Genomic DNA, 20906 nt, shown 5'->3' with positions numbered 1-20906 from the left:
TAAATATAATTTAGGCCATACTCATAATCATTTTTAATTAATATTTATTTTCAGGGTATTCAAGAAGCATTTTTGGAAGTAGCAGCAAAACCACAAACTCTGAATGTTTTGCAGGATGCATTTATTTCTATTTTTAAATATTTCAAGAAGGATTGGAACCTACTTAAAAAGCATCTAAGATGGATATCAGAAATATTTAGTCACTTATCAAACAGAAATGTGGAATCTCTATTGTCAGTTTCTAAGAATGGCTCTGATGTAACTAGCTTGACTGCAGTATTATGTTACTTAGTCCAAACAGGGCAGAAAAAACTTTCTGATTTGAGGCCCTGCATTGAAGAAGGAAAACATTTACCAATTCAGTATGTTAGAAAAAAGAAATGCACCCTTATTTCATGGGGTTTTTTTTATTAATATTATTTATCTATTCATGTTTTTGTGTATTTAAGTTTTTTAAGAATGAAAGTTGAAATATTGTCAAATATTTGTTTTGTAACTTACTTTAAAATCTAAAATCCTTAACTACTTTTGGGCTGAACTTTTTTGAAAGATTTGCTAAAATAGTTACGTTTTTGAATTTTTCATAAAAGATTTAAAATCACATTTATGAAACCAAAATATATGAGTTAATTGACAGAAAAAATTTAAAAAAAATTTAAGAAAATGCTTTGGGGGGGATAAAAAGCAAAATTCCTCTAGTTTAGAAATTTATCAAATTATTTGCTTAAAATTTTGCCATTAACAAGCTTAAGAAATATATTATTTCTTTTCTGAACTTTAAAAAAAAAAAAAGCTATTCCTATCCACTCTTTAAATATTAAACTATAACATTTTTTTTTCATTGTGGAATATTAAAATAACTCTTGAATATTTTTAAATAAATAGATTATTTATTCTTTTGTTTAGGAACTGCAAAACATTTTGAGAAATTATTATTCCAAATTTGAAGATTTAGATTTTTATTCATAAGATTCTTTCATAAGAAAATTCTCTCAAAAATTAGAATTTGGGAAATCAGATTAGCATTTAAAGATGTATGTAATAACTAATTATGTATGATTGACTTTTTCTTCCCAAAAAAGATATAGAAACTTAAGACTGAAAAATAAAATTAAACCTGTTTTCTAAAGCAGACTGTTCACATATTAATAATATTAAATTTATTTTAAAATTCATATTTTTGCAACAAAAATAGTGACTTTTTAACATAGTCACCTATGTTAAATTATTCTCGTTTTTCATACCTGTAACAATTTTAACTATATTTATATTTGTCTAATCTATCTATAAATATCTTTGTGAAAATATTTGATGCACACTTATTTTTATCTCCTTGCTATTCAATCTTACTAAAATAGCATATTTATTAGCTTAATTACATATTTATAACTTAGTTGAAGTTATAATCTTTTGTTTTCTTACAATAAATTGTCTTTGTCATTCCAATTCAATAATTTTTGCACTCTTTCTGAATAATAAAACAATGGGAAAAACAGAAAAAAAGCATTATATAAGAATAAAATTAATATCTCATCAACAATGCTATAACTTCAATATTCACTCATTTAAAATCTTAATGTGCAATAATTATGTCATTCATTTTTGAGTACAATCAACTGATGGGAAAATAGACAAGATTATATTATTTATATATACATTTATTTATTTTTAATCATAGAGATAAGGAGATGATATGTGCAGCATTGTATGAATGCTTTCTGACTGGACGTCTCAATGGAAAAGGTGATATTAGCCAGCCTGAAAAATGCATTTCTTGGCTCTTAGAAACAATTGGCTGGATTAATGTGCTGAGTGATTCCAAATCGCAATATCAATTAATAACAATATCTGAAGTAAGTTTATATGTAGATATTATATTCAAGTATTTATGTTTATATGTAGATATTATTTTTAATTTAAACTTTCCAATCTTTTTATTAAAGAATTGATTTGCTATTTATATGCAGCAAACTTTTCAGTATCACACACAAACTATTCAATTTCACAGCAACAATATCACATATCCAAATTCTTTGACATTATTAAAACGCATTTCGTAAATTGCTCATATATAAGAGAAATGATTTTTGACATTAACGGTTATAATGATGAAATAGTTAATATCAGTCCTGACATCAACTGATGTTTGTTACATTTTTTTGATATTTTATTTTGAGATGCATTCGTAAGATATTTTTTGCTTTATACTTCATAAGATATGACAATTTATGCTTCTGAAAACATTATTTTTATTTTGCTTTTGTTGTTTCTTCTGTATTTTATTAAATTTATTTGATAAGATTTTTTGAACCCATACTTAATATTTTCAGTATTTTAAAATAATGCTACAGAAAAATCTCTAAATTATATTTTTTAAGATATGATAAGGGTTGATAATAGTTTGCTTGCATTATACCAATAGGCTATTGTGATTTAAATAAACAGCATTCTAATTACTAATGTTTGGACACTTATGCATATTGTTTGTTCCCTTTGTTGATTACACACATTTAGTACTTTGATAGAATACAGTCTTTAAATTACTGACAATATTGAAATCTTTTGACAACATATAAGCTGAAATAAACTTATATGCAGCCATTAAAAGTTTTTGTGACTTTTATACATTTATGGGAAAAACTTTCAGAGAAATGTATATACATATATCCTTGATTATTGTTTTTATATGAAAATTTCTGTGGCCCTAGAATGGAAAAATTAATCACTGACTAATTGTAAATGAAATTTAAGTTAATATAATAATTATTCAATGAGTTTTAGCAAAATATTTTAATTTCAGATAACTTTTTTTTAACTATTTTGTTTAGAAATATTGAAGAATCTGAAATAAGAAGGTACTGTAGAATTTTCTGCAACCCCAACGCTGTTCTATATAACTTTGCATGGAATCTTGATTCTTAATTGAAGAAGTCTTGTGTTAAAGATAGCAAAAGTTAGCTATATTTTGACAAAATGGTCTTAACAATATTCATACAATATATAATTGTTTATAATTCCAGATATATAGCAAGGATAAGCAGCACTTGAGACAAAATATACTTTTTCTCTTCCTCTCATGTTCCGCTTTAAAAAGTAACCAAACATGCTCTAAATGTTTTTTCAGGACATCTAATATTGGCCCACTTGATCCCTGATTATTATGCCACAACTATATGTCTACTTTATATCTACCATATGGTAACTGAAGATTTTTTCCCCCTAAATGCTTTGAAATAAAATTTTAAGTTCTTTTAATGGGTTAGAGCATACAATATATATAGTGTCTATTGTCACCAACTCTTTTTTTTTTTTTTCTATATTCTTTCCTTATTTTCTATATACTTTTTTTCTTATTCTTTTATTACCAAAGTATTGCAATCCTAAGTAATAAAATAATAAGAAAAAAAAAATTTGTTTTGCTTTTTCTATAGTAATCAAATGTGCAATTATGATTAACTGCAGTTCTCAAAATAATTTATTAACAAAAGAACTATTTAAGAAATTCAAAAGAATTTAGAAGATGCTTCATACAAAAGCTTAAATAAAGGCCTCTAGAAGTTGCAGGAACATTCATGTTCATTTCGATGGCTTTGGATTAGTATAGGGAATGGAACCCCCATACTAAGGAAATAAATACTCCACCTATGCTATATATTTGATCAGCATTCTTAATAATAAGTGGTTTTGGAGTAATCCTTTGAACGAATTATTAAAGAAATTTTACTGTACTTTTTTTAATTGTAATTCCATTGTGTAATTATCTTTGTCAATTGCATAAAATCTTATATATTTTAACTTGAAGGCATAGATTTTCAATGATTGTGATTTCATTTAATTGAATGCCCTATCCGTTTTTTGAATGTCCCTATCCATTTGAAAATTATTTTTTGTTGAGCCAATCTCAACAAATGTTAATTTTTACTAAGGAAAAAAAAAATGCTGCATCTGGCTCTTAAAATTTTTTAAAGAAATAAAAAATAAAAGTTTGTGAAAACTTTTATTTTGCATGGTTCAAATTCTATCATTTTATAATGATTTTTGCTCTTTTTCTTTCTATAACTTAGAAATTCTTTCCCAATGAAATCTCTCTTTACATCTACAGGTTCATCCTGAGCAAAGCTTAACTTAAACCATTGAAGTTTGAAGCATGAAATTTGAATAGTTCATTTTCTGAGTATTACAGGCCCCCTAAGAATGGATTTTTTTAAAATTTTGATTCAAAATTTGATTTAAAAAATAAAAATAGAATTCTAACATGTTTTCAGAATAACTTCAAAGCATTTTATTGTACAAAATTTATTTTAAGACTGTTTTAAAGGTTTGAAAAGAATCTTTCCAATGATGAAAAAAAAAATTTTTTGAATGAATGCTTTTAGAAATTTTTGATAAATTAATTTGGACACTATTTATAACAATGATTTTTTTTAGAATGTAAAAATTCAAAACAATATCATTGTTTCCATATTTTTTTTAAAGTAAGAATTTTTGCTTATAGGTTAAAAAGCAGATTTTTATTAAATTTTCAGATTGTTAAACATTCAAATAAGTTCTATACTAAATTTCAAAAATAAGAAGCTTTATAAACTTTTTTGTAACAGTCTGACTATTTCTGAACGCTGTTATTATTCTTCTTTATTAAAAAAAAAAAATGTTATAAAAAAACTCATTTGGAACATAGCATTTTTGCCAGTCTTATGATGATGGTCATTCCAGAATGCTTTAGTTCTTAGTTTTGTAAGACTGCAAATAAAATTACTAAATATGGCGGAGGAAATTCACTCTTTCCATCTTAATCATGTCAAATATCATTTGTTATTGCATATATAAAAATTAGATACAAAGTTTTTGGCTGTGCTTTGCTTCTATATCACTACCAACATTTTCAGAAATACTGTACCCATCTAAATAAACTGCTAATTTACTTTGAGAAATGTTGAGAAAGATCACAGATCTTTGTTGTTAATCTTATAAAGGTTGACGTAATTTTTTGGTATTAATCGTTTCAACATTTGTATGTTTTTGTCAAAACCAAGACATAATTTGTTTTAAGACCTTGTGCAAATACAGAAATAAATATTGAAATGTAAAGATTTTTTTTAAACTTTTCAATAAAACTATGCATTATTATAAAACAAAAAATATCCTATGCTTAGAAAATACAAGTTTATATATGAATACATGCACAAAAAGCTTAATTTTTGCAGCAGTTTATCACTCTGCACGATGATTCTGTCTGGATCTACTTTTCAATAATTCTTCATTTGTTGTTTCTTCTGTTGATTCACTTATCCATTGAATTCGTCTTTAATTGTTTTGATAATATTTAACAGTACAGTTATGATTCATTCATGTTTAAGTAATAACAATAAACGGTTGAAATAAAAATTATGTTTGTTGATGTTTTGAAAGAGAAATCATAGGATCATGCCGGCAATGTTACCAGATTCTACATTCAAAGTTAAGTTTTTAGGGGTCTCATTAGAGAAATTTTGTATAGATAAAGTGATGATGAGAACTCTTAATTGATTAATTCACTATTGTAATATCTTTGTTTCTGAACTGGACAAAAAATCTTTTTTTTTTCTTTATTTTCCGACGAGATTTTTTTAAATTCTGTTTTTATATTTAAATTTAACATGAAAAGTAATAATTAATCCTGCTTCCTCTAGATATGATGAGACCTTGTTATGTTTCCTTTAGCTCTGTGAAGAAAATATTGTTGTCAGAAAAAAAAAAAAAGAATTAAGTTTCATATTCGTATTTGATTATAAATGTCATCTGTACATTTGATAAGACTTTGCCTGCCTCTCAGCTGTATCCATGACAATCCATGATCTCATTTTTCCAACAACAGTATCTTTCAAGTTTTGTTTATTTGATATATTTAGTTACTAGCCGCTTTTGGCAATCAGCATAATCTTCGTACCTATTACTTATGTAAAATTTCAATTCAATCTTTTGTAGATAACTTAATAACTTCCTTAGAATAATGTATCTCAGACTTATTTAGAAAGCTTTATATATCTTACGCTATTACAAAAGCTATACTTTAATAATGTTTACGTTCTATATGCCTCCCTGATTTTTTATTCATTTTACCTAAAGTTGGAAATTTAGTTTTGAAAGAAAAGTGATTAATCCACTAAAATACTTATTGAATCGAAGCATGTTTGTAAAAAATTATATAAATAATATAAGAACAGAAAGAAAAATCATTGATTTCTAAAGTTTTTATGTTCTGCAGTATATATTTTATGTTTTATATGATATATCAAGATTATTTCATAAAAATTTCACCGATTTAATTTTAAAAAATTCAGTAACTGCAATAAAAAAAGCTAAATTTTACTAAAAAGAGTAATAATATAATAAAAATGTATTCTACGATCGCAAATTTCAAGTTATCATGTGAGAACATTATTAATTTTTAAAACATTATTTGCCTTCTTAATTAATTTAAGTCATTAACCAATCACGAGACTTCTATATCGATCTCTATCCCTCTCTCTTTATATATACAGTACTGTGCGAATTAATTGGGATAAACAGATTTTTTAAGAAAATTGTTCTTTCTCGGGGATATTCTGCATCAAACCGTTTTCAACTACATTTTCTTAGTACGCGCGACTGCCCTTGACTAGTCGACATCGGTTTGACCACGTGATCATGGCAGGTCGAAAATTTTTCCCTTCAGTTGCTGTAAGAAGTGATCGCTTGTGTGAATTGTCTCCTTCTAACTTGTAATAAAAAAATGGATATCATTCCCAGGAAAAAGACTGGAATTGTTACCCTTAGTCAGCGTATTTCTATGACTGTGAGGGATATTGCTGCAGCAGTTGGAGTTGGAAAATGCAGTGTTTCTAGGATTATTAATTAGCAAAAGAATTTTGGGACAGTGTCTCCAAAACGAAAGAGTAAATGTGGACGCAAGCACAAGAACACACTTTGAACAGACAAATTTCTTGTACGAAATAGTACAATGCATCCTTACAAAACAAGGAGAGATCTTCAGAGAGAATTATTAGCTGCTGGTGTGAGCGTGGATTCATCGACATTTCGACGAAGGCTTATTTAAGCTGGGGGATTTGCAAGAAAACCAATCGAAAAACAGTTATTAACACCTGCAATGAAGAAAAAACATTTGGATTGGGCTAGGAAATATCAATCCTGGACTGCACAAGATTGGAAAAAAGTTGTATTCAGCGACGAAACACATTTTCTTGTGCAAGGTTTCGACTAAGATTTGTCAGGCGAAGTGGTGGAGAACCCATCAGGGAACAATATCTTATTCAAACAGTTAAGCACCCTCAGAAACAGATGTTTTGGGGTTATTTTACTTCTGGAGGACCAGACCGCTTAGTACCAGTTGAAGGAATGATGAACTCTAAACAATACATTTCTATAATAGAAAGTAAAATTGTGTTTGTGATGCAAACGTTCGCTGGTGGTGTTGGTATCTTTCAACAAGATCATGCTCCATGCCATAATTCTAAGCTAACAACAAATTTTTTTCATAAACAGAAAATAACGGTTTTGGATTAGCCTGGTAATTCTCCTGATGTAAATCCCATCGAAAATTTGTAGAGCATTGTAAAGAGACGTGCGAGTAAAATGGACTGCTCAACAAAGAAAATAATGATTGAAAATGCTATAAAAGTTTGGTTTCGTGATGACGATATCAAAAATTTATGTTTTAATTTAATGGAATTCATGTCAAACCGTGTACAGGATCTCTTTCAAGCTAGAGGAGGATATATTTTGTATTAGATTGCTATACCATGCATTTAAGTTAACCTATACTAATTAAACAACATTTGTGAAAATTTTTGTGTTTTCCCCAATTAATTCGCACAGTACTGTATATATTTAAACTTTCATTTTTAATTTTTCTAGCTGGCAAACAAAGTTTTGAAGCCTCGACCGATTTTGAGATGAAAAACTCAGAGTCTCGTGATTGTTTTAAACTGCTAAATAACTTAAATTAATTAAGACAATTCGTAAGAATTCAGAGAATGAATAATTTGGAAATCAAGTTGTGACTTTTGTTGGTGATAAATCGTCAAATGTGACAACCTTCTGCATTATTTTCTAATAACTATAAAAGCGAAAAATTGACTCCTCAAAAGCGATAAATCTCCAATTTGTTGCCTACGCATTTTGAGGCTTCAAAAACCTCAAACCAAAAACACATCATCTTCTCACATGATAAAAGTTTTTACAAAGCCCAGAGTTTTTTTTAATTAAATTCACCATTGTCCACTTCTAAATTATAACATTAGCAGTAATTACTACAGCCTTCAGAAATTTTATCAAATACATGCTTTAAATAGAAATGTATTCAATATGGAAAAAATAAGCCAAATCTTCATAACTATCATAAAAAATGAAAGAAGCAGGATGAAATATTAGTAGCAATAATGAAAATGATTTTAATACAGTAATAATCAGAACTTAATTTAGAGCAAGCAGTTGCTTATTAATAAAAGCTTAACATTCTGTTTGTCATATCAAAATTTGTCTAATATATATATATATATTTTTATGTCTGTAATATGTTCATATTTTTACTATTTCATTTTTATATCTCCAAGTGCAATAGTAATGTGTTTAAAATTAAATGTCTGAGTAATTATTTCATGCATACTTGAAACTTAGCTTTTAATTTTCCTTTCGGATCCAGTGATTTGAGTTTATTAATAAACTTCAGAACATATTTTAATGTATAAATATTTAATAATAACATAACAATGTTATTTTTCTATTATGGTGATTTAATCATGTGTAGTTTTGAAACTTAACTATTCAAATTTCATTACTTGTTTAAAATTGAGTATTTAAATAAATACCACTATAATAAATATTTGTATTCAATTTCAGGTATTCCTTTTTCTGAATGATGTATGTTTTGCTACTATTGTGGGTTATTCTGGATTAGAATGCAGCTATAACTGGTTGCCTATACAGACTCTGTCACATCAGTTGCTTTTAGAAAGTTTACCATTAGCTCTTAAAAAGTTATCTACAATAAATGATTGGAATAAAATTACAGATAAGGTATCATTTTTATTATTTTTGTAACAAACTGACAAATTGATTTTAAAGATAAATGTAGTCTATGCGTGCAATGAAATACTTTTCAAGTGCTGTAATGCAAATTTAAAATATAATTTCATGATAATGAGCATAATGTTATCAGATTTTAATGATTTATAATTCATATTGTCTTATGTTATCACTAATAGTGGTTAGTCTTAAAATATTCTTTTGAAATATATATATATATATATGTAATTAACTTTTAGTGGAATAAATGAAAAAATTGACGAAAAAATATATATACTTTTTCACCTTTTTAATAATTGAAAAATTATTATAACATTTTGAATAGTTAGGCAAGCTATTAATTTTTAATATGGATATCCTATCACTGATTATCAATCATAAAAAATGTTGATTATATATAACATTAATCTAATCACATTTTTCTTTGGAATACTTAATTTTAAATAATGTTGATGTCAATTACCAATTGAACATCAACTGTACTAGTGTTAATATTTTGAAGAAATAGTGATAGGCTTAATGGTCAGGTGCACCCTCAGTGCAAATATACTTAGAGACACTGTTGCATCAATTGAAAGTTCCTTCTAATCATTTCAATAAACTTTTCTTAGAGCATTCATAAAGGATTTTATTAAATGATGATGATGATTTCTATTAAAATGTTACTATTTTTCGTGTTTGATTCATTAATAGTAACTTTAATTTTTATGCAAAAGATCGATATAAATAATAACATTTTAGAGTGGTGAGTTTATAGAAGTAAAATATAATAAATCAAAAATGGGGTTTTTTCGTTGGTTTTTTTTTTTTTTTTTTTTAGCAAAAAAATGTGCTTTTAGAATGATGAAAATGATATTCAAATGTGTTTGTAATAGCATATTTATTGGAGCACACAAACTAATTTTTAATAAACCATATTTTGTTCTTAATCACATTTATATTTACAGATAATTGACTGGTTGCTGTTGCTGCTTCAAAGTCAATACTTAGATGATAGTGAAAAATATTTCATAAAATTGAGCTTATGTGGATTAAGAAGTTCGGATGAATTTAAAAAGTCAGATATTTGGACAAATGTTTTATGTTCTATTTTTCATTAATATAAAAATGTAAAATAAACAATTGCATGCATTTACTGTTATTTCTTTATATATATTTACACATTTGTTACATTTCCAGATTTAGAATATATTATTTGTATCCACAGTTAGTCAAATGTTTTAAATAAAAAATGTAGTATTTTCTATACATATGAAGAGAATATCACAGTTTTATAACTAGACACCAGCTGATATTTGCTGTTGAATTCGCATCATCATTCTTTGATCTAATTGTTTCTGACGGATTGACACAACAACAGCTCCAATTATTGAAAAACAGGCCATGCAACTTTCAAATATGAGAAAATTTCTTTCTTCTAACCATAAAACTTTATCACAGCTGTAATAAATACAATTCTTTAAGAAAGAGTTACACAGTGAACAAAATTAGCATTGGAATGAATTATATCTGCAAACAAATTTTAACTGTTAAATATGATGGATTTCATTTCTTCTATATATAATTTCAAAATTTCAGTGATAACTTTGTTTCTAAAATTTTTTAACATATTGTTCAATTAAACGATTTTTTTTTTTTTTTTTTTAGGAAGATCTGGGAGTAATGGGTCTCAAATAAAAAAAATTTCAATGCAGCCATTTCTTTGTCATATTATGTCCCTAAAAGAAGTATGCAAATCACAATTGTTAACTTTGTCATTATTTCTAATAAAATAAATAAAACACTGATTATCACTGATATTAACACTGAACTGAGTCATTATCCAAAAATGTAATTATTTGTGAAATTGGATTCTTGCATATAGTTATTCCACTTACGACATTTTAATGCAAAAGTAATAATAAGTATGTTTTTTCAATCTAGCAACATATTGCATTTTGTTTGTGATCTCTAACTTATCAATTGGTATTGATTGATTTTTGTCAATTGGTCACATTCAAGTAGACTATTTATGTGTTTTGCAAATTTATATACACCACTACAATATAACAGTTCCATTATGCAAATTAAACAGCTAATAAGCATACTGCTGCATTATGAAACGAAACAAATGGTATTGAAAGTTCCTTCAGTTATGTTTACCATACGAAATCATAAATTGAAATAGAAGTGTATTTATAATCAGCCAACTCTTAAACTGAACTTCTGAGCAATGGTCTGTTTTTTATCATCTAGCAAGGTGTGAATTCAAAATTGTAGCAATGTTATGCTGGAAGTCATATGTTTAAAATTAGAGGTTTCTGAGAATCTCAGTTTGCAGAAATTAAAGAATGTTGTTTAAGTAAATAGCAATTTAATTGATATACACTAAAAGAGAGAAAGACTACCTAAGATCTGAATATCACTTGAAATGTAATAATCAGAACTTGGAACTATTTTTTAAGGAATGAATTGGCTAAAGAACAACTGCAACCAAAAATCATTTTCTTTCATTGTTAATTAAAAGAAATAACAAAATGACAAGCAAGATGGATGTTTATCACAGGAACTCAAATTAGCTGTTTTTCGATTGCATGAGAGCTTCAGAAGGTTGGGTTTATTTAACAAGATCAAATGTCCCACTCAATGTCCAATTTGAATTGACATCTTTCTCACTTTCAATTCAGTCAAAAGAAATAGGGCCATATGTTGTTTATACTTATGAGTGGGACAGTTGAGTTGAATAATCTATAAGCACAGTATATCCAGTTTATTAAATCCCATCTTTTCTGCAAATAGTTCTGCAGTTGTTAATGAAATCAACAAAAATAGCCAAATCACACAATATTCTTGATTGAGATTCTATAATTATGTCAATAAAATCTCATGCAAATTTGTTAGGGGTTTATGGCTTGGAATATTTTGCTGATGAGTGATACAATGTGCATGCATGAAGTGTCTCTATTGTAAAGATAAGTGGGAACAGTAGATACCACCTCAAAGGATTTATCAGCACACTCAATATGCTTGATACCTAATCCATAGAATGATTTTCCAAACATTAAAGCAGATTAAAACACCACTGCAAGCAGGAAGAGCAATTTCCTTCTCCTAATGTATAATAATTAAACAATTAAATATTACTGATAACTTTAAAAAAGACAACACACCCACATTTAACATCTGTTCACTACAGAACATGTTTACGGCTTTTAATCTGCATATTTCATTTGCTCATTTCAACAAGGTATACAACTATATTTAGGGTATTGGTTAAAATGAATAAGAAAGTATTGTAATAATAAATTACAAACATATAATTATATTTTTTAAACTGAAGGACAATAAATATATAGAAAAATATCAAAATTCAAACTAAATCATTTAACTTATTTAATTTATGCAGAAAACTTTTGTTATTAATGAAGATTTGCTTTCCAATTTAAATTATATTCTTACCTTCTATATACATCTCCAGATACTTTGCAAGAAACCATTTCTTTGAAACCAGTTTGAGCACAAGCTGGTAAATGCCTGCTCACCTGCAAATATATTTCACACATAGGTACAATAGAAAACAACAGCTGTAACTTTGATTTTTTTAAATATTAACTTTGAATATTTTTTAACATTGATAAATCAGATAAATCAACCCAAAAATTAAATAAATTTAAAAAAAAACAAAAAACATGAATCTTTACTAACTTTATGCTTTGAAGCAAAAGATTAAAAGACAAGTCCCACCACACAAAATATAATTCTAATAAATATTCACAATTTGAAATGAACTAAAACAACTGGCAATTAAAGTCTATATAAATTACTTAAATAATAAAACAAAAATGTTTTTTTATTTTTGCCCTGTTGCTTTCTAATTAATTAATGTCCAGTATTTGATTTATAGCATAGTTATATCCCAATCCTGCAGTTAAAGAAAATACACTTTATTGCTAAATTTTTGCTTTTTTTAAAGATTTATGTTTCCAGATTCCAGAATAATTTTCAATCTACATATACCAACCATTAGCCAGATTTTGAAATCAAAGTATTGCCACTTTGAAATTTTTTTGTATTGATTCATATTTAAGATAATCGTAGGAATTCAAAAATACTTATTTTTCAGTATTTAAAAAAAAAAAAAAGTTTTAATTAAAAGTTTAAAGTTAGTTCACAAAAAAAAATCGATTTCCAATAATTTTTCATTATTTTTTTTTAATTTGGAATTTAATTATTTTGCTTCCATATTCATGTTTTTGTGTTTTTAACAAAGTTTAAAAGAAGGTCTATATATTAAATTATAAAGGGTGTTAATAAGTTGAGTTTTAATTTTCATCAACTAAGAATGCATTGATACAGCAGAAAAAATTTATCGCTCAAAATAATTAAATAATAATTATTTTGAGAATGTAATACGAAATACTTTCTTTCATATTTAACATATTTCCATGCTTTAAAAACATATTAGATGCCATAATGAGCACTTATAAAGTTTCTCAGAAGGTTGCATCACACTATACTGAGTAACATTACAATATATTTGAAAATGGGTGTTTGATATTGTGAACTATAGTGAAACATTTTTAAAGTATGGTTTTTGTAGATGGAAAATAATAAAATATGTGAGCTAGAACTAATCAAATTCAACAACATAATAAAAGTAAATACAAAAAGCCTGTACTGGTGCCCTGAGAAATATTACCCATTTGATTGTGGCACATAATGTATTAAGATATTAGGCACTTTTGTAACCAGCTGATAAACCAAGATAAATGAAAAGGGGGGGGGGTAGCTGATGAAGTAAAAATACAAGCAACTAAGTTCCTTTGTCAAACCTCCTCAAAAACTGTTTCCGTACACTGAAATATCATCAGTATTATCAATCAGTATTAAGCATTCAACTGCATCTTTCATGATATAAATATTCAAGCAAGAAAATCTTTTTCATATAACGTACCAAAAATGGCAAAAGAATGTAGAATGTTAAAAATGGTTGGATAACTTGGTCAAAGACAAATAAATTTTCAGTTTGCAAATGGAGATGGTCTTTGCTCCATTTTGCAACAAATAAATAAGATTTAGATTTTGGTATAGGAAAGTTTCCTTTTCAACATTCTCAACATATAACAATAAATTGTTCCACATTTTGAAAACCTGTTGAACAGTACCCAATTTTCTAGCTAATATTTTGGCAAAAATCTTTGGAAAGTTTCCCATACCTAAAAATTAATATTTTCCTTCTCTTTCACTGATATATTTCTGAATAAATAATAAACACTATATAATAAAAGGGTTTACATCCCATGTAGATATTATTTTGCTACATCTTATAAATTGTTGACAACATGCAAATTACCTACCATATTTATTAACAATGTTGAAGATTCTTTTTATGTCTCATGATTCAGTAAATAAGAACACTTCCAATTTACTGATTAACTATCTATTAGGACAGAAGCCTTTCTCAAATTTTAATTTTTCTGTATATTAATGCAATTCTTAAAAAATATCATTAGCTGTGGAATAACTATGAAAACCTAATCTTTTTCCTTTTTTTTTATTCAAAAACCAAATGTGTGAATATGTTTGAAAAGACTTGTTGAATACTTTATCAGTCATAATGTAATTAACATTAAAATCAGTTAGATCTTTCAACAAAAAGCGATTAATATAGGAAGCAATATTAGATAAATCTATGCAAGAGCATTTTACTAGCTACATAAGACCTTTTCAGCAATTTCATTATCTAGAAACATTTCTTAGAACCAATTTAAAATTTCCTTACAAAAATTATGTGAATTCAAAGATCACCTCACTTGTGCATCCAATCAGTGAAAACAGAATGAAAGTATAACAAAATTTTCCCCAGCTCCAGAGCTGTTGAAGATTTTGGGACAATGTTAATCCTAATTGCTCATCTTTCCTCCAAAATAAATAGAGAGAAAAGATTGACAAAATTCCCACATCAATCCATTTAATTGTTGGAGGAAGAATAATAATACTCAAGACAAAACCAAGTCATAGATTGTTTCCCATTTCTCTCTCCAAAATTAATATTTTACCTATTTTTTTAAAGACTTTTTAAAACTATTTTTTCAGGATCCTGAGTATAGAAAAATAAAATTCAAGATATGTGGGAACCTTGTTATAAAGTATTAACACATATATTCTCTTTCATTAATACTAGAGATGTAATGTCTGTCTGTCAATATCTTTAACCTAGAGGTTTTATTTATTTATCTTTTTTTTTTTTTTTTTTTTTTTTTTTTTTTTAGTAATTTGGAAAATACATGACGCAAAGCAGATATAACCCATTCATTCAGAAATGCATGAATGGATTAATGAGGTGATTTTTAAATATACTAGTCTAAGATTATCTTTTGTGAATGTTACACTTTTAGGGTATCAATTGTGGTGAAAATATATCTTTAATAAATAAATAAAAAGATACTAGTACATATTTGAAGTATCATTACAAAGGAATATGATACAGAAGGAAAGGAAATCTTTCCAAGATAGAAAAATAGCAACACCATCATATTTTGATTATCAACAATATATAAAAAGTCAGGTTGAAATATTTGCACAAAAAATAAAGATCATTACTTTCATTTCAACATTAAAATGTACTTTTGTAAAATATTTTTTTTAAAGTAGAAAAACCAATACTTAAAACAAACTGGTATCATTAAAAGTATAATTATTTGAATTTTAAAATTTTTACAGAAAAAAAAGGGGGGACATGTAGAAAAGGAATGAGTTTCTGTGATCACACAATTGCCAATGGTATTGTTTAGGTTTTGGAGCTATGACTATGATCTATAATTCTTGCAATATTTTAACATCTAGTGTTTTTTTAGATGGAAAAAAGAAAACTAAGAATATTAAAATTCCCTGTACCTTCCCAGTTTTTATAAAAATTTTCAAATTTAAATTCCTACATTTTTTTTTTAATTTTTAATATTTTAACAATGGCCTGTGAGAATGGAAGCTATCCTGGTGAATAGGTTATGATTTGTTCATTTGATACTAGTGAATTAATCATAAGTCAGTCATTAATTGCCAAACATGTAATGTTAGTCTATGGACTATGATCACGATTTCAGCTTAAATTTCCCAATAGTTAAACCATAAATACACTAAAGATACACAGTTAATATACCATTAACACCCTCCCATAAATTAGGTCATCTACTTTGTACCATATTAATAACAATAATAATACACTAATTGATCAATTCCAACTAAGATAACAACTAAATGGTACAATATGTTCAATAAAGACTTGAGCAAATGGAAGAAATTGTAACACAAGATCCAGCTACATATTGTTTATCTTTGATTTGTTTGTTTGTAACATACCTTGTTAAAAATTTATTTTTAAATTCATAGCATCATTATACAGAATATTGATTACTTCAGTGTTCAATACTAAATTTTCTCAAATATGTTACAGATTTGATGAATTAGATATTTCAATAATCGATTCAACTTTGTTTCTCTTGGCATAGTAATACATTATTAGTTTTCTACCTTCGATTAAAGCTGTTACAGCAAAAAAAAAATTTCAAATACCAGGAAACATTATTTTGTAGCTTTCAATGGTTTGTTTATTTAAACTGATCCTAATGTAAAACCACATAATAGTTACCTTTTCGAACTGCGAGCATGGGGAACAATGTTGCTTAATAATATAATCTTCATTCTGCCAACAGGGAGCACTTGATGTATTTTCTCCTTGACTGCCTGGATGTTCTGGATATTTACCATTTGAAGGAGTTAGAAAGCTCTCTATAGTTAGCACAATTAATGATGTACTGAAAAGAATGTAAAATTTATACTATGTTTATAGAAAACAAACAACATATATTTTTTTAATCCAAGTATAATAATTAATTTAGAAAAATTAAAAATTGTTTACCACATTAAAATTAAAAAAGAAAGCATAATCCTAATTTTATATTTTAAATTTGCTAATGACTTAATTTGTCAGAATACCTATATATATATATATATATATATATATATATATATATATATATATATATATATATATATATATATATATATATATATACATTAATTTCTATTTTTATATAACACAAGAGCTTCTAGCAAAAAAAAAAAAAAAAAAAAAAAGTGATGAACATGATTAAGAACTAAAATAATGTTTTGAACAATAATAGCAAGAGGGAAAAAAGAGAGGAAGATATTTAACTGGAAAAGTAAATGGGTTTTGAAATATACGAAGTTTAAAGATATATTACACTTTAGTGCAACATATTATACACATAAAGCATGGTAATTTACCTCAACTACTAGGTTAAATTGCATATATTACTTTGATAATTTATACTATAAAATTTTAAGTATTGTTAGATCTAATCATGTCCATGCCAAGGAAGTATTCCCTCTGGGTTTCAAAAAAGAAATTTAGCAGAAAAGAAAGAAGAAAAGCTAAATTTCAAAAAGTAATATCTGTTTTCTTGTCTACGAGGTAATTCTGGCAATGAAATTGCTTTGACTTCAAAAGTTACAGTTCCAGCTTCAACTGACAAAGAAAGTTCCACACAAAGTACACAATCTTGCAATGAAAGTGTAGAAACTGTGAAATTTTTTGAAGAATCATATGTTTATACAAATATGATTGAATCAGAAAATAATGATGAAAATGACAATAACAAATGTGATAAAGTGCATATAAGTGATTTAGGTTTATGGCCAAGCATTGCAGCTGATAAGTTTAAAATGTGTTTTGTTAAAAACAGACCTGTACAACAAAAAAAGATTTTTTGTTAAGAATGTTGAAGGTAGATCTTTTTCTACTACTTATTATTTTTTTCTAAAAAAGTTCCAAATGGTGAAATGCAGCTTCGCAGCAGCTTGATTTAATCAAAAATACAAGACTCTGTATTTTGTTATTGCTGTACATTATTTTCCAGAGACAATAAAAAATCTACATGATTTATAGGTGGCCATTAAAACTGAAGAAAGTTATCAACTGTAATTCAAGAAAATGAACGTTCTATTTGTCACTTAATTCATTTATTGCTTGGAAAGAATTATAGAAATGACTAAATTCATATTCCACTATTGATGAAACAAATCAAGTTACTATAAATAAGAAAACAAAACAATTTAAACTACTATTTCAAAGAATTGTAGATGTAATTCTACTTTTAGCATATAACAATCATCCACTTCGATGAAACCATGAAATAATAAGAACACCTAATAATGGAATTTTTTTAAGTTTAATCAAATTATTATGTAAATATGACTCTGAGCTTATGAATCATATAAACAGAATAAAAAAATTCCAAAAATAAAATTGTGCATGATTTAACACATACATCACAAGTACAAATTATTCCTCCTGTAGGAAATGAAGTTCTTAACAAAATTAAAGATGATACAAAAGTAGTCAAGTATTACAGTATCCAAATGGATACTTCAAATATTTCCCCTTAAAAAAAATTCAGTTTTAATTAGGTTAGTAAATTTTGAAATTTTGATTGAGTATAAATAAATCATTTATATTGTTTATTGAAGTAACTGATGTGACTGAAGAAGGACTAACAAAAGCTCTATTGGAAATATTAAGTGAGCTTGATTTAGATATTATGGATTGTAGTGGACATGCATATGATAATGGTAGCAACATGAAAGGGAGATATAAAAGTTTATAATCTAGAATAATTGTTCTAAACCTTCATGCAATTTATGTGCCTTGCCCACGATATAATTTTAATTTATTAATATGTGATACAGGCAGTAGTAAATATTACATATATACATATTGGAAATTGCAGCATTTATAATCCTTATTTTCTTCATCTACAAAAAGATGGGAAATTCTGTAAAAGTATTTAAACATTACTCTTAAACCATTAAGCGATACTCCTTCGAAAGCCAAAATAGATACTGTTAAAGCACATACAATTTTAACAAATTTGTAATTTCCTAGAAGAATTTATTGATGCAAATAACAATACAGCAGTATCTGAAGCTTAATTTTTTTTTTAATTCAATACCAGTAGTGAGATTTATTTTATGTTTAATAGTATGGTTACAATATTTCCAAAATTAGCACTATCAATAAACTATTTCAAGTAAAAACAATTGTTATCAGCTGGGCTTTTAATTTAGTCAATAAAATTAAAACTGAAATCCAAAATTTAAGAACCAAATTTAACGCAGTTTTATACGAAGCAAAAGCGATAGCATGTGATTTGAATCGTTTGGAACATTTTCCTGAAAAATGAATTCGAAAAAGGGAAAAATTATATTTTGAAACAGCAGAAGATGAAATTATAGAAAACCCATGTGAGGAATTTAGATGTTATATTTTAACTCTATAAGTGATACCCTTATTGTACAGATAGAAGACAGATTTAAAAGTATTTCAAATAGAAAAACATGGATTAGAAAATGTTTTAAAATCATGATGTAGATGAAAATATAACACCCCCCAAAAATTGTTTTGCTATGGAATTTGATTTTGAATGAAAAGCATGTAAGTAATGCTCAGCAAATATTGCAATATATATTAATTAATTATAATGAGTTATTTCTAAATATATTAACTATGTTAAAACATTTCTTTACATAGACAATTACTATAATAAATGCTGAGTGCTCTTTCAGCAAATTAAAATTAATAAAAAAATTGTCTTTGATCAAGCGTATGTGCATAACACTTAAATGCACTTGCTATAATAAGCATAAAAAACAAACAAGAAATTGTAATTTTTCACAAGTAATTAACAGCAAACACAAAATCATGCATTACATAATGCACAAAATCATGCTATAGTAATATGTGTTCATATTTTTTTTTCTTTACTTTGCAAAATAAATTAAGGCCCCTAATAGTTTCTGGCACCCGGGCCTCTTCATAGACAGGACTGGTACTGTGAACATGATACATATTATACATTCAACAATAAATACTTTATAATGAAATCAATATGCTAGACCTGATGTTACAAACTTTAAAACATTGTGATCAACTTTTAAAAAAGAAATTTAAATGTTCCTTTTCACTCTTGATGCATTAAATTTTTCCAGAGATGAAAAGCATGTTATTTCTAAAAGATTTTATGGGCCAGAAAGAAACTTTTGTAAAGAAATATTTATTATAAAATATAATTTTACAAAAATATTGCTGATGCAAAGGTATAAATACGATTTAAAGCTCATATTTCATTTTAAGAAACTGAGAAATATATATATTTAATATCTAAATGCAAGCCGTCAAAAACTGACTCACAACCCACCAATTTAACCCGTTTCTTAACACACGCTTTAAAATCAAGTTAATAATAGAATAAAAAAGAAATATAGGAGTATACTATTAAGAAACCAAAAAATTTGTGATAATAAATTTTTTAAAAATGTTATACAAGTTATTCGATAAAAAATTTTTAGAGTATAAAAAGTGAAATTTATTAACTTTTAAATCATTATTTCAGTTTTGCTAGAATCATTAAAAAAAAAGTTACCTATTACCATAGCCATTAATTCATAAATAAAAATACGTTTTAGCAATTATTTAATTTCAAAAATCAGCTCTCGTTTTATTAATTCGAAACATTGTTTCAATGTGAACTTCATAAACTTATTTAAACACAGTTAAATTAAAACACTTATTTATTTATCACAAAAATGCACACTTACGCAATTAAACCTATAATAAATAAGACCATTCGCCGAAAAGTGCAAAATTCGATCATTTTAATATATCGCTAACTCAATGAATCTTACATTTAATAAGATGATTGAGATACGTTTCCGTCATTCTTGTTTACAAATATGAAAAAAGAAGGAGGGAAAAAGTACTTCCACTTTTGCCTTTTTTTTTTTTT

General features: G+C 26.4%; 2 protein-coding genes across 3 annotated transcripts in view; one reads left to right on the top strand and one right to left on the bottom strand.

Moving 5' to 3' along the window:
• LOC129969193 (focadhesin-like) overlaps positions 1-10188 on the top strand; it is a 62858-nt gene extending 52670 nt beyond the window's left edge. For both annotated transcript variants that reach the window (XM_056083633.1, XM_056083634.1), the window contains 4 exons: positions 55-362; positions 1679-1853; positions 8878-9054; positions 10011-10188. In XM_056083633.1, the coding sequence (XP_055939608.1) occupies positions 55-362; positions 1679-1853; positions 8878-9054; positions 10011-10163 (813 nt within the window). In that variant the 3' untranslated portion in view covers positions 10164-10188. The remainder of the gene's footprint in view (positions 1-54; positions 363-1678; positions 1854-8877; positions 9055-10010) is intronic.
• A 6-nt stretch (positions 10189-10194) lies between these two features.
• On the bottom strand, positions 10195-20872 carry LOC129969195 (protein JTB-like). Its single transcript, XM_056083638.1, has 4 exons — positions 20719-20872; positions 16691-16856; positions 12502-12584; positions 10195-10503 (listed from the first exon to the last, which is right to left on the bottom strand). Exons 1-4 carry the CDS (start codon positions 20772-20774, stop codon positions 10341-10343), a joined length of 468 nt encoding a protein of 155 aa, XP_055939613.1. The 5' UTR covers positions 20775-20872; the 3' UTR covers positions 10195-10340.
• Between the last annotated feature and the right edge of the window lie 34 nt (positions 20873-20906).

The sequence above is a fragment of the Argiope bruennichi genome, chromosome 5, assembly GCF_947563725.1.
Source record: "Argiope bruennichi chromosome 5, qqArgBrue1.1, whole genome shotgun sequence".
NCBI classification, from domain to species: Eukaryota; Metazoa; Arthropoda; class Arachnida; order Araneae; family Araneidae; genus Argiope; species Argiope bruennichi.
The sequence above is the reverse complement of the archived record's forward strand: the minus strand, read 5'-3'. Positions and strand labels throughout refer to the sequence as shown.